This window comes from Gekko japonicus, unplaced genomic scaffold (assembly GCF_001447785.1).
Source record: "Gekko japonicus isolate JY-2015 unplaced genomic scaffold, Gekko_japonicus_V1.1 scaffold3555, whole genome shotgun sequence".
Lineage (NCBI taxonomy): Eukaryota > Metazoa > Chordata > Lepidosauria > Squamata > Gekkonidae > Gekko > Gekko japonicus.
In genome coordinates, this window is record NW_015174946.1 from 117,486 (window position 1) to 131,415 (window position 13,930).

The window sequence follows — 13,930 nt, forward strand, 5'->3', positions numbered from 1 at the left end:
AGCGGGGAATCAAACCCGGTCCTCCCAGATTAGAGTCTGCGCTCCTAACCCCTACAACAAACTGGCTTTCAAAAAGGGGGGAAAGACATCTCTACAGACTTTTCTTTTTACCTTTGGTGGTGGTTTAGGTGACGCTTTATCTGCCTTAGGTGGTGGTGGTGGGGGTGCGTTACCGTGCAAAAAAAAAAACCTTTGCAAGGAAATATTTCTTCCTACACACAAACACCCCCACATCCCCCCAGATACGTGGAGACGCATCCCCACATGTACACTCACTCGGTTTCCTCGCCCCGCAGCGCTTCGCACAGGCTGGCGGAGAGCTGTGAAGTGCTTGGCCTCATTTTCCCATTAGAGGGCGATCGTGAGCAGAGAGAGAGAAGGACGAGGCATCTGCGCGCGCTCAGTCCGGCCGCGCATGCGCACTCCCCTCGCAGCCACCTGCGACAAGGACAGACTCGGCCCCGGGCATCCCCGGGCAACAAGAGAGCCGGCCCTTCGCCTCGCGAAGCCGCATCCGTGCGGCCGAGCGCCGTTCCCGTCTCAACGCGAAGGCGCAAGAAGGTCCGCCCAGCCCGGCTCTGCGGTCCCGCCGCTACGGCGGCGCCATCTTGTTTGCAAGGTTTGAAGGTTCCCGCCCTGTCCTCGCCCGGGGCTTGTCAACCGTGATGCTTTAGTGCAGGGATTGGCTAAGGGACGCAGCATTCCCGCCCCCTTCTTCAGCCTACTCCGTTGATTGGTTCACCGTGTTGATTGACAGTTGGTGCCGAGCGCTTGGGTGCGGCAAGGAGGAAAGAGCTTTTGTCCGCGCACCGGCCCTGCGGGTTATTTTTGAAGCGCTTGGCTTTTAAGCATTGACGTTTCTTTTTGTTGGTTTTAAAATACTTTTATTAAGGTTGGCCTTAAAGGTGCCACTGGACTCTTAAATCTGTTCTACTGCTTCAGACCAACACGGCTACCACCTGGATTTGACTTTTATTAGATCATAGTTTTTATTACTCAGAGTTTTCCAATTCAGGACCTGCCCTCTATGCCTTTATGTTGTTGTCCAGTCGCACAGTCGAGTTCGACTCTTTGCGACCCCATGGACCAGATCACGCCAGGCCTTCCGGTCTTCCGCCGTCCTCTGAAGTTTGCTCAACTTCATGTTCGTTGCATCTGTGACACTGTCTAACCATCTCATCCTTTGCCGTCCCCATCTTCTTCTTTGACCTTCAATCTTTCCCAGCATCAGGGTCTTCTCCAGGGAGTGCTCCCTTCTCATTGGGTGGCCAAAGTCTTTGAGCTTCAGCTTCATTATCTGGCCTTCCAGGGAACAGGCAGGGTCAGTGCCGGATTTACGCATAAACTAAATAAACTACAGTTTAAGGCCTCGCAATCTGCTGGAGCCTTATTTGTCACTTTAAAACCCTTTAATTATGTAATTATTTATGTGATTTTGTAAACACATCCTTTATTATTTTTCTAATAAAAATTAAAAGACAATATATTTTCAAATATTAAAAAGGTGTATATATTTTAAATTTTTCTGAGACCAGCTGATGTAATTTAAAACAGTAGGGGGCCTCTGGGTTTTGTATAGCTTAGGGCCTCAGCAAGTCTAAATCCGGCCCTGGTCAGGGTTGATTTCTTTTAGGATTGACTGATTTGATTTGATTGACATGATCAAGGTTTATAAGATTATGCATGGGAAAGAGCAGGTAGAGAAAGAGGTACTTTTCTCCCTTCCTCACAATACAAGGTATAGATAGGGGCTCTGGGGCAAGTGATGCTCTGTCTTCTTGCTGCTGGGAGGGGGGGTTCAACAGTGGGCTTCTAATGTCCTGGCCCCACTGGTGGCGCCTGATGGCACTGGTATTTCTGGCCACTGTGATACAGAGTGTTGGACTGGATGGGCCTTTGGCCTGATCCAACATTGGCGTCTCTTATGTTCTTATGATCTCCTTGCAGTCCAAGGGACTCTCAAGAGTCTTCTCCAGCACCACAATTCAAAAGCATCTATTCTTTGGCGCTCGGCCTTCCTTATAGTCCAACTCTCGCAGCCATACATAACTACTGGGAATCCCATTGCTTTGACCATGCGGACTTTTGTTGGCAGGGTAATGTCCCTACTTTTTATCACGCTGTTTAGGTTCGCCATCGCTTTCCTCCCAAGGAGCAGGCGTCTTTTAATTTCATGGCTGCAGTCACAGTCTGCGGTGATCTGGGATCCCAGGAACGTGAAGTCTGTCACTACTTCCACGACTTCCCCTTCTATTTGCCAAGGAGTGATGGGGCCGGATGCCATGATCTTAGTTTTTTTGGTGTTGAGCGTCAAGCCCACTTTTGCGCTCTCCTCTTTTACCCTAAGCAGGAGGCTCTTTAGGTCCTCTTCACTTTCTGCCATCAGAGTGGTATCGTCTGCATATATGAGGTTGTTGACCTTTTCCCCAGCAATCTTAATTCCCGCTTTTATATGCCTTTATAGGGAATTTTTTTTAAGAAACTAGATCCAGGTGGGGTAGCTCTGATGAAGCAGCAGAACAAAGTTTGAGACTAGTCCAGTGGCACCTTTAAGACCAAGAGTTTTACCTGAAGAAGTGTGCGTGCACACGAAAGCTTACGTTTCCCTTCTCTGATATATATCTCTTCTTCTCTTATATATAAAGCTAATTTCGTGTGAGTCCTGGAACACGCTCCCAGAGGCTTTGGCCAGCAGACCTGTCGATCACAGGGTCTCGCCATCCATTGGTGGCTGCATTGGCAGGGTCTCACCATCCATTGGTAACTGCATGCCCATGTGTTCTCAACGTCCTGCCCACCCTCCGACAGAACCGCCACCCAGACTTTCTGCCTCAGTAAGCTGCGAGCCGGCGGAGGCAGCGCGTGCTCTGCCGGCTGAAAGCGTTCGCTCGCCCCGGCGCCCGGCCCCGCACTCCTCCGTGCCTCCAGGTGGGTCAGGGGCTGCGGGCTGCATCAAGCTTGGCTGGGGCTCTGGGAGGGCGGGAACACACCTCTTCCACAACGCCACGCTCACCCAGGCCAGGCCCTCTGCTAGAATCTCGTTGCATTTCGGGCCACAACGGGCCTTCCTCCTAGTATATATATAAAAGCCGAATGGTGGTGGCAGTTCTCTAGAACATTCCACACGCTTTGGAATTGGTTGGCGCCCTGGTGTGTCACTCAGAATCTGTCCCTATCCGCTGTCTGCATTGCTTGAGTCTCGCCTCCAACACCCTAAACAGTTTGCTGTTCCTCTCCCCCCCCATAGCCAGTCAGACCACAGAGGTTATTTGCATATGCAGCCTCATTGGCCTTTGCCTCGGAACACAGAGGTCGTTTGCATATGCGACTTGATCAGCTTTTGCCTCTAACATTCTAAACAGTTTGCTGTTCTTTGGTAAAATGTGTCCAATCTCCAGGTGAGGGCTGGAGATCACTCAGAATTACAACTGCTCTCCAGATGGCAGAGATCAGTTCCCCTGGAGAAAATGGTGGGCTCTGTATCCTTATATGCTGCTGAGGTGGCCCCCGTATGACAGTCAATGTGACGTAGCAGTCAGGGCTTCAGAGCATGGGAGAGGCTGCAGGTGTGTGGGGGGTGGAAAGCTGAAGAGTGAGGGGAAAATAAAGGTAGGTTGATGATTGGCTGGGAAGGAGATAGGGTTGCCAACTCCAGGTGGGAAATTCCTGGAGATGTGAGGGATGGAGCCTGGAGAGGGTGAGGTTTCAGGAGGCGTGGGACCTCAGACAGGTACAAAGCCATAGACTCCACCCTCCAAACCAACCATTCCCTTCTGGGTAACCATCGTTGCCAATCTCCAGGTGAGGACTGGAGATCACTCAAAATTACAACTGTTCTTTAGGTAGCAGAGATCAGTTCCTCTGGAGAAAATGGTGGACTCAGTGTCATTATACCCTACTGAGGTCGCCACAGCAAATTGACACTGAGTGTCCAAGGCCGGGGCACCCGCCCAGAGCCTCTTTCTAGAGCTCGTTGTATTTATTTTCACAACGGGCCTTTTTCCTAGCCTTGAATAAAACTTTGTTGGTCTTAAAAGGTGCCACTGGACTCAAACTTTGTTCTGAACATGTAGAGTTTAACCCTTTTTTTGCTCATCTCCCCTATTGGATGTTAACATTTAAAAAAGCGCACTCCTGTTGTCTTCATTGGCAAGCGCTAGGAAATTTGTTTGTCAATCCAATGCTAGTATTTTCATAACACGAGATTCGATTTATTGAACTCCTTGCCGCAAGACTACGACCACCACCTTAGACGGCTTTTAAAAGAACGAAGACTGAGTTCAGTGACCCCTTTAAGACCAACCAAGTTTTATTCAAGGTAGAAGCTTCCATGTGCATATGCACTTCCTCACAACTTGAAAGCTTGTATCGTGAATAAAACTTTGTTGGTTTTAAAGGTGCCACTGGACTCAAACTTTGTTTAAAGAATTCAAATAAAAATATATATACAAAAAAACCCCCTTGGTTTAAAGAAAACCCTGTGTGTCTAAAAGAAAAACAAGATGATTCATTAATGAAAGCTGGCTTTTCAGAGCAACCGGATGTTGAATTCAATTAATTCAGCACGTGACTAAAAACCCCAGCAATATTATATTCAGCTCTGAAAACAAGGATACTCTAGCACTGGGGTGTCGAACTCATTTGTTATGAGGGCCGGATCGGACATAAATGAGACCTTGTTGGGCCAGGCCATGTGTGTCACAAAACGTAATGCCAGGTAGTGGAGATATTCAAAACATTAGCACTCTTGCAATATTTTATTTAACAGAGTCTGATAACTGACACCTCTTGCTCTGAATGATTGCATCAAGATGTCTGTGCTGTTGTAATCCTGAGAATGCTGTTCAGGTGTGTATCTGTAAGCTGCAAACCTACAATGATGCAGGAGCAGAACTGGAAGAAGAAGCAGAAGACAGCCGGTTCCACTGAGGGCCTGATAGCTGCCCTCTGGGGTACATGTTTGACATCCCTGCCCTAGCATGACATAATGGTTAGAAGACCCAGAGGAGGTTAGCCGTGTTAGTCTGTTGCTGCAAAATAGTAAAAAGCCCAGTAGCACCTTTAAGACTAACAAACTTTATTGTAGCGTTATGCTACAATAATTATTTTTACTATAATGGTTAGGTGGGGGTGTCAAACTCATTTGTTATGAGGGCCGGATCTGACATAAATGAGACCTTGTTAGGCCGGGCCACGTGTGCTATAGAATGTAATGCCAGGAAGCGGAGATACAGACTTTATAAAGGATACAAACACAAAGGTTTTTTTTAAAAACTTAAAACCACACTTAAAACATTAGCACTCTTGCAATATTTTGTTTATTTAACAGTGTCTGATAACTGACACCCCTTGCTCTGGATTATTGCATCAAAATGTCTGTGCTGTTGCAATCTTATGCTGTTCAGGTGTGTATCTGTAAGCTGCAAACCTACCATGACGCAGCGGCAGCAGAACTAGAAGAAGCAGAAACCCATATTCAAATTCCCCCATGAAACCTGAGGAGTGACCTTGGGCCAGTCCCCCCCCCTCTTAGATTAACCTACATCACGGGGTTGATGTTGAGAGGATAAAAGAGAGGGAAGAATGATGTTACGAGCTCCTTTGAGTCCCCACAGAGAGAGAAAAGCAGAGTATAATCATCTAAAGGAATAGAACGCTTTTCATAAACTGCAGCCTTGCTCCATGAGGTGTGTAGGAACATTTATTTACATTGGATGAACCAACAGATGAGTTAAGCTTCAGAAAACCCCCTTAGCCGCTTGACCCTCAGAATCCGCTCCTTCACCAAGAATGGACGATTCTCATTCTAGAACCCTCTCCGCCCCCCTCTTCTGCCCCCCAGAACATTCTAGAACCTTCCCCCCTGCCCCCCACCCCGATCTCCACACAGCTTCCGGGCTGCATTACAAAACTCGAACCAATCAGGGTGGGGAGGGATACCCCTCCCCTCCCATCAAAATCAAGCAATATCACAAATGGTCACAGTTCCGTGCCAGCTGCCTGCTTGCAAACAGGGAGGCTTCGCTACTATCCCATTTACAAAGGCCCCCGCCCGTCCCCTCAGTCCGTCTCAGACTATGGCCTCGATCTCGGCCGTCTCCTCTTCCTCCAGCATGCTGTAGGAGGCGTGGGTCTGGAAGGGGCGCTGGAGAGGGTGGGCCAGCAGCTTGGCCATGCAGTTGTGCAGCTCCACGGCTGGGCCCGTCAGGGACACCTCGTACTTGTAGTTGGTGCCTTTGGTGTCCAGGTTACTGAAGAAGGTGCACATCTCCTGAAGAAAGAGGAGATTGGACTTATACCCTGCCCTTCACTCCCCAAAGGAGTCTCAGAGCGGCTTAGAAACTCCTTTCCCTTCCCCTCCCCACAACAGACACCCTGCGAGGTAAAAGAAGAAGAGGAGATTGGATTTATACCCCGCTCTTCACTACCCAAAGGTGTCTCAGAGCGGCTTACAAACGCCTTTCCCTTTCCCTCCCCACAACAGACACCCTGTGAGGTAAAAAAAGAAGAGGAGATTGGATTTATACCCCGCCCTTCACTCCCCAAAGGAGTCTCAGAGCTGCTGACAAACGCCTTTCCCTTCCCCTCCCCACAACAGACACCTGGTGAGCAATGCGCTCTCTAAGCTGTGGAGTCCTGTGAGCAAAAATTCTACCTTGTGAGCTACCGGCATTAAAGTTGTGAGCGAGCCATTTGGCTACTGCATAAAGTAGTTTGCTCTGGAGCCCTCCTTCCTGAGGTAAGACAAAAATGTGTGAGCTGGAGGCTAAAAAACCGAACTAGCTCACACTAACTCAGCTTAGAGGGAACACTGCCTGTTTATCACATGATTATTTGCATGTGCGTATTTTTGATAGAACTTTTTAAAAACTCCGGAAAAGTTGCCATATTAGTTTTGCCGCATCAAAAACAAACGGGAGTCTAACAGAGAAAAACGAAATCCTGGAATACAAATGTTCCACCAGACTCTTAGCTTAAGAAAAAGCAGACACTCTGCCCCCTAAAGGTTTCAACAAGCATTGCTGGGACAGCCCCAGAATCCAAGCTGCTTCTTAAAAAAAAAAAAGAAGAAGAGGAGGAGGAGATTGGATTTATCCCCCACCCTTCCCTACCGGAAGGAATCTCAGAGCAGCTGACAAACTCCTTTCCCTTCCCCTCCCCACAACAGACACCCTATGAGGTCAGTGGGGCTGAGAGAGCTCTGACAGAAACGGCCCTTTTTCAAGGACAGCTGTGCCAGAACTATGGCTTGCCCAAGGTCATCCAGCAGGTGCAAGTGGAGGAGCGGGGAATCAAACCCGCTTCCCGAACAGCACTCGCCCCACTAACCCGCCACACAAAAGGGGGGGGGGGGGGGGGACGCGATGGAAAGAAGACAGACTTTGAACCGCACGGTGGGGGCTTTTCTTTGAACATAAGGAAAATAAGAATGGCCCACTGGGTCAGATAAACAGTCGATTGAGCGTCCTGCTCCCAGCTGCCTGTCCACTGTAATAAAACAAGATGCCGGACTAGAGGAGAGACCTTCGGTTTCAATCCGGCTGGGCTCTGGAAGACCTCACCTTCCAGCTGTTCTCTTCCTCTTTGTCTTCTGCACCGTTGTGGATATAAAGGACGTCAAAGAAGAAGTAAGGACACTGCAGCATTTTCTGTGGGAAGAGAGGAGAGTGTCAAGGCGTCCCCCGTCAGTCCCCAGGGTGGTTGTACACAAGCAACCAGACCTGGGTTTAATTTTTTAAGAGATTTATGAAGTTTATTCCGATTTCTGTCAAAATATTTACCCTCTACACCAGTGATGGCGAACCTTTTAGAGACCGAGTGCCCAAACTGTGACCCAAAACCCACTTATTTATCGCAAAGTGCCAACATGGCGATTTAACCTGAATCCTGAGGTTTTACTTTAGAAAAAACAACCCGTACATTAACTTAAGATGATCCAAACAAAGGAAGGAAAGCAATCCCCAATGCTTTCATTTGCTTAAAATTATTTGGCAGAGACTTCGACACTTTAAGGATGGTCTGGGCCTGGCTGGGGCGATGGCACGCGTGCCCACTGAGAGCAACAAGCTTGTGGGTGTAGTGCCTCCCGGAGTAGACATCTGGCCAGGAGGACTTATGTTCCCTTTAAGCTGTGGGGTCTTGTGAGCAAAAAATCTACTTTGTGAGCTGCTGGCATTAAAGTTGTGAGCGAGCAATTGGGCTGCTGCATCAATTAGTTTGCTCCGGAGCCCTCCTTCCTGAGCGGATACAAAAATGTGTGAGCCGGAGGCTTAAAAACTGTGAGCTGGCTCACACTAACTCAGCTTAGAGGGAACAGTGCTTATACCACGGGGAGGCCAAGGAACACACCTTCATCTGCTCTGTCACAGCCAGCTGAGGTTGGCAGGCTGGCCGGCTGAACACCAAGATGGTCCGGACCACATACGGAGGTGGGATAGTTTGGACATTCTCTGTTACTGGAAGCTCTGTCTTCTGCTGTCTGTACCAGAGGGGAAGGGGACAAAACAGGTGTGTGTAAAGCAGGGGTCGCCAACCTTTTTGATCTTGCAGGCACATTTGGAATTCTGAAACAGCACGGTGGGTGCAACAACATATTCATTCACAGCAGTAATTACCAGCACATTCAAGGCACTCCGTGCCCATTATTTTTATTTATTTATTTATTTATTAGTTTGATTTATATCCCGCCCTCCCAAATGCTCAGGGCGGCTCACATGCGGCAAAGGCGAGTGCAAAATACAATACGATATATAATAAATAGAACATTTAAAATCACAATAAAACCTTCCAATAATACGGTGCTATACCTATATTAATCATCCAAGATGGGGACAGCCCCCCCCCCCAGGTTTGGTGGCCAGCTGTCTCAGTAGCGTGGTCTCCCACTACACTGTCTCAAACTTGTGCCAGGGCCCGCTTGCCCCCGTTCGTATAGGGCAGCCGATGACTTGCCACCTCGGTGGTAGAATAGTGGCGGCGGTGGCTCCTACTCAAACGCCTGGCGGAAGAGCTCCGTCTTGCAGGCCCTGCGGAACTGCATAAGATCCCACAGGGATCTGTATAACCCTGGAAGGTAACCAGGGCTCTTTTTGTAGCAGGAACTCCTTTGCATATTAGGCGACACACCCCTAATGCAGCCAATCCTCCAAGAGCTTACAGTAGCCCCTGTAAGCTCTCAAAGGATTGGCTACATTAGGGGTGTGTCGCCTAATATGCAAAGGAGTTCCTTCTACAAAAAGAGGCCTCTTATCACAGATGAAGGGCTGAGAGAGAAAGAGAGGCGTTTGCTCCAGAGCCAAAGTAGTGAATTCGCTGTTAAGGCAAGACTTGAATCAGGAACTTCCAAATTCCCAGCTCTGCCTATTAGCCAATCTGCTGTACCAGTTGTGTTAATGGAGAAACACCAACCAGGGGCTAAGTCATTTGAGGTTTGCTGTGATGAGCTCCAAAAGGCTCCTAGTGCTAAGGCGGCAATGAATGTCAAGAATTTCAAGGTCTTCCCTGGAGACAGGTGCAAAAACCCGGAGGCTACCAGAGAGCCCCTGGCCAGCCACCCCAGGGATTGGTGGGTGGGCAAGGGGGGTGCAGTTCTAAATCAATTTCCATGCTTGGTTAAGACGATTCCATTTCCCAGATGGTGTGAATTTTCTGCTGTTGTCTTAGATTTCATCCAACTCTGTCATGCTGTCCCACCGGTTTTATTTCTGGATTCTGTTATGTTTGGGATTGGTTTTGTTATTTAAAAAGGCCACTTCTGAAGCTCTTTAAAAGCAGGGAATTGGCTACTAAATACCGCAGTCAGCCCAAACCACAAGAGACCCACTGGTTCGAGTCTGACCGAGCCACAATCAAAGACAAGAACTTACATGAGGTTGAAAAGGCCTTCCAAATCTAAGGCAGAAATGTTAAGGCAGATTCATATCATATGTTCTTTTCTCATATAAGCCATGATGATGTTAAAACCCCACCCCTCTAGAACATGAGCCAAACAGGAGGGTGAATTTCACAATTAAAATGTGATTAAACCTGCAAATTTTAAGTCTTTAACCCAGGGGTGCTGAACTCATTTGTTACGAGGGCCGGATCTGACGTAAATGAGACCTTGTTGGGCCGGGCCATGTGTGTCATGAAATGTAATGCCCGGTAGCACAAACACAAAGTGTTTTTTTTTAACTTAAAATAAAAACATGCTTAAAACATCAGCACTCTTGCAATATTTTGCTTATTTTATCTTATTTTTTTTAGATTTATACCCCGCCCTCCCCGAAGGCTCAGGGCGGCTAACAAGATGGCAAGAATGCCAACATTAAAACAGAGAAAAACAGGATAAAACAATATAGTACAATCCAATCAAATATGGGTGCTCTAGATATCACGTCAATCTAGATATCACGTCAATATTTAACAGTGTCTGATAACTGACACCTCTTGCTCTGGATTATTGCCTCGAAATGTCTGTGCTGTTGCAATCTTGAGTATGCTGTTCAGGTGTGTATCTGTGAGCTGCAAAACCTACGATGACGCAGCAGCAGCAGAACTGGAAGCAGCAGCAGAAGACAGCCAGTTCCACTGCGGGCCTGATAGAAGCCCTCCGGGGGCCTGATCCGGGCCGCATTGTTTGACACCCCTGCTCTAACCCATCATGTTCACCATCCAGATGTTTATAAAGCCAGGACAAATTAGATGATCCTGAAGAGGTCCAGTTAGCATCTAGATCTGCCATGGAGGGGGGGGGGGGCTAAAGACTCCTCCCTACAACGGCCCAATGCAAAGAGCATCATTAATTTCACTTCTGCCGGCGTGCCGGGTTGATAAGGTGGGGCAGGAGGAACACAGCAGCGGTCAAAGGAACAGATTTGGTCCAAGGGCCAGTGGCTGCTGCCAATTCAACAACCATCTCTCCCACATGGTACACCAGTTCCTAAAGTTGGAATGTCGATGGATGATATTCTTGAGCTGGGCAAAACCAAAGCATTTGCTCTGATCAAGAAGCGAGTCCTGCAAACCAATCACAGTAGTTTGATTCTGAGAGACCGCCGAGTATCCTCACCCCTGTTTTTAGTCTGTCTTGCCCCAAGTCTTTACACACACACACACACACCCAATATGTACTGACTTACCACCCCGCGTTAATGCAGAACCTTTTTTGTTTGGAAGACTGAACATTATACCTACAACGGTTTTGCAGCGGAGATTTTTGAATAGGCCCTACGCTGACAGAATTGGCCCTTGTGGCCTTAGCAGGATCTATATAGAAGAAGAGGAGATTGGATTTATACCCCGCCCTTCACTCAGAGTCTGGGCGGCTTACAAGCTCCTTTCCCTTCCCCTCCCCACAACAGACACCCTGTGAGGTCGGTGGGGCTGAGAGAGAGCTCTTTCGAGGACTGCACTTGAGAGAACAGCTCCGACAGAACTTGTGACTGACCCAAGGTCACCCAGCGGCTGCATGTGGAGAAGTGGGGAATCAAGCCCGGTTCTCCCAGATTAGAGTCCGTGCACTTAATCATTACACCAAACTGGCTCTTTCATGCCCTGCTGGAATGCAGATTTTTTGAGACGATGAGGGATTACTATATTAAGCCTTTAGTCAACCAATCGTCCCCCCTATACTCCAGAAACCCTAGCTCTTTTGCTCAGTGATAAGGATCCCGAGATCACTCTGGTGACTGCAAAATTTGTCTCAGTCTTTTTAGCCCTTGTGTTGAAAAAATAAGAAATAAGTGTTTGCTGCTGCTCTTCATCAATCAATGAGCTTCCAAGGCAGTGATGGCGAACCTTTAACCTGAATCCTGAGGTTTTACTTTAGAAAAAACAGCCCATACATTAACTTAAGATGATCCCAACAAAGTAAGGAAATCAATCCCAAATGCTTTCATTTACTTAAAATTATTTGGCAGAGAATTCGACACTTTAATGATGGTCTGGGCCTGGCTGGGGCGATGGCACGCATGCCCACTGAGAGGGCTCTGAGTGCCACCTCTGGCACCCGTGCCATAGGTTCGCCATCACTGCCCTAAGGGTACAAACGGAAAAGGAAAGAGGTTTCTCACACCTCTTCTGTTTGAATGACAATCACGTCTGAGGTTTCACTCTGGCTGTGGCTCTCCTGAATTATCCAACGGCCCAGCCTCCACCACGCCTTTTACCTTCACCAATCACAGGCACATATACACACCACACCGTTTCCTGAACAAAAGGATACTGAAGGACTTGCAGACCACTGTTTCCAGGTCATATAAACAGCTGCAGACCTCTCTAGGATCAGAGGTGAAACCTGAGAGCTGGAGAGGAAGAGAGAGAGAGAGGAAGAGAGAGAGAGAGAGAAAGTTACTGAAACATCTCTCTGAGTTTGGGTACTCCCCTCTCTTAAAGCCACTGCCATATTTAAATTTGAGAAAGGGTATTTCACCGTAACCAGGGGTCATTTCGTAGAAAAAGAGGTGCAGGAGCTCATTAGCATAACACATTAGCATGACTCATTTGCATATGCCACACCCCCTGACATCACCGGAAGTGTGTCAGAAGGCCACACCCACCGCTCAGGATCCACTGGACTCTTTTGGATTGCTAGCTATGGGGGGTGGGGGGAATGTGTAGATCTGTCCTCGCAGAGGAGGGAGAGCTTGTGCCTGAATAAAACCTGGTCTTAAAGGTGCCACTGGACTGTTTTGGGCCGGGGAGGGGCTCTGCAGCTTACCTGGCTGCTTCTTGCTCTGACTGAGGGCTGCTGGGAGCAGGGGGTGGGGCTTGTTGCTTGTGCCCGCCCCCTGGGCTCTTTACTGCCGGAGCTCCGCTCCCGTGCGCTCCCGCAGGAAATGACCCCTGACCGTAACGATTATGCCACCATGATCACCATAAACCTTGATGAAAACCCTTCTTGGTGGACTAACCCCAGGAGCTTCTGTCGGTTAGTCAATAGTTTAAAGTCTGCAATACAGCTGAGTATAAAATAGTTTTTTAATGGAACAGCGTTGGAGCCCAGGGGCACCTCCAAGACCAACAAAGCTTATCCAAGGCATGCGCTTCCGTGTGCAGGCACACTTCATCCGACGAAGCGCGCGTGCACACAAAAGCTCACACCTTGAATAAAACTTTGCTGCTCTTGAAGGTGCCACCGGACTCTATATTTGTCCTACTGCTTCAGAAGAACATGGCCGCCCACCTTGATTTAGTTTTTTAAATGTGTTTAAGATGGTGCACCTGACTGGGTTAAGAGGTGTGTAGATGACAGTTTTGTCACCCCACAGTTTGGGACCCCAACCTTCCTCCTTCCTTTTCTTCTCCCATTTTTCCTTCTTATTTACTTGGGCTGAAACCTAGTGTCAGCTATGCTGCCATGGGGGTTGGGAAGTTACTCTGTGTCTTGTTAATTTGCTGTTGCAATCCTTTCCCTTTTGCTATCCCTTGGCTGTAACGCTTATCTATACAGATGTTTGCAGGAGGACTGTTGCATAGTCTAGAGGCCTCATCCATCACGAGAGATTCCTGGTTCCCAGCTTTCGCCACTTAACGGTTGCCTTACTTTGCCTGCGCGCGGGAGGGTGCCTTATTGGCCCATGCCATGGGGGGTGTGTGTGTGCATACAAATGACCTATATCCTATTTGGTTCTAAGGTTTACCGACATTCCTAACAGTGACTATGTTACTGCATCTATGGATTTGCAATAATAGTATAACTGTTCCTGAATACGTGTACTTCGTTGTAACGTGTACTTCGTTCTGATACCTAGACCAGAAGTTCTTGGGTTTTTTTGCTGTCAAGTCACAGCTCATTTATGGAGACCCTGTAGAGTTTTCAGGAGGAGGAGGAGATTGGATTTATACCCCGCCCTTCACTACCTAAAGGAGTCTCAGGGCGGCTGACAAACTCCTTTCCCTTCCCCCCCCCCCACAACAAACCCCCTGGGAGCTAGGGGGGGCGGAGAGG

The 13,930-nt window shown here is 48.3% G+C and overlaps 2 protein-coding genes across 2 annotated transcripts in view; both read right to left on the reverse strand.

Annotated features, from left to right (window-relative positions):
• ANKLE1 (ankyrin repeat and LEM domain containing 1) overlaps positions 1 to 577 on the reverse strand; it is a 33,936-nt gene extending 33,359 nt beyond the window's left edge. The window contains exon 1 of the mRNA XM_015425122.1: positions 277 to 577. Coding sequence (XP_015280608.1) covers positions 277 to 341 — 65 coding nt within the window. The 5' untranslated portion in view covers positions 342 to 577. The remainder of the gene's footprint in view (positions 1 to 276) is intronic.
• A 4,834-nt stretch (positions 578 to 5,411) lies between these two features.
• BABAM1 (BRISC and BRCA1 A complex member 1) overlaps positions 5,412 to 13,930 on the reverse strand; it is an 18,168-nt gene continuing 9,649 nt past the window's right edge. The window contains exons 5-9 of the mRNA XM_015425121.1: positions 12,206 to 12,284; positions 9,867 to 9,891; positions 8,350 to 8,479; positions 7,563 to 7,649; positions 5,412 to 6,271 (exon numbers count right to left, since the gene is read on the reverse strand). Of these exons, the coding sequence (XP_015280607.1) occupies positions 6,071 to 6,271; positions 7,563 to 7,649; positions 8,350 to 8,479; positions 9,867 to 9,891; positions 12,206 to 12,284 (522 nt within the window). The 3' untranslated portion in view covers positions 5,412 to 6,070. The remainder of the gene's footprint in view (positions 6,272 to 7,562; positions 7,650 to 8,349; positions 8,480 to 9,866; positions 9,892 to 12,205; positions 12,285 to 13,930) is intronic.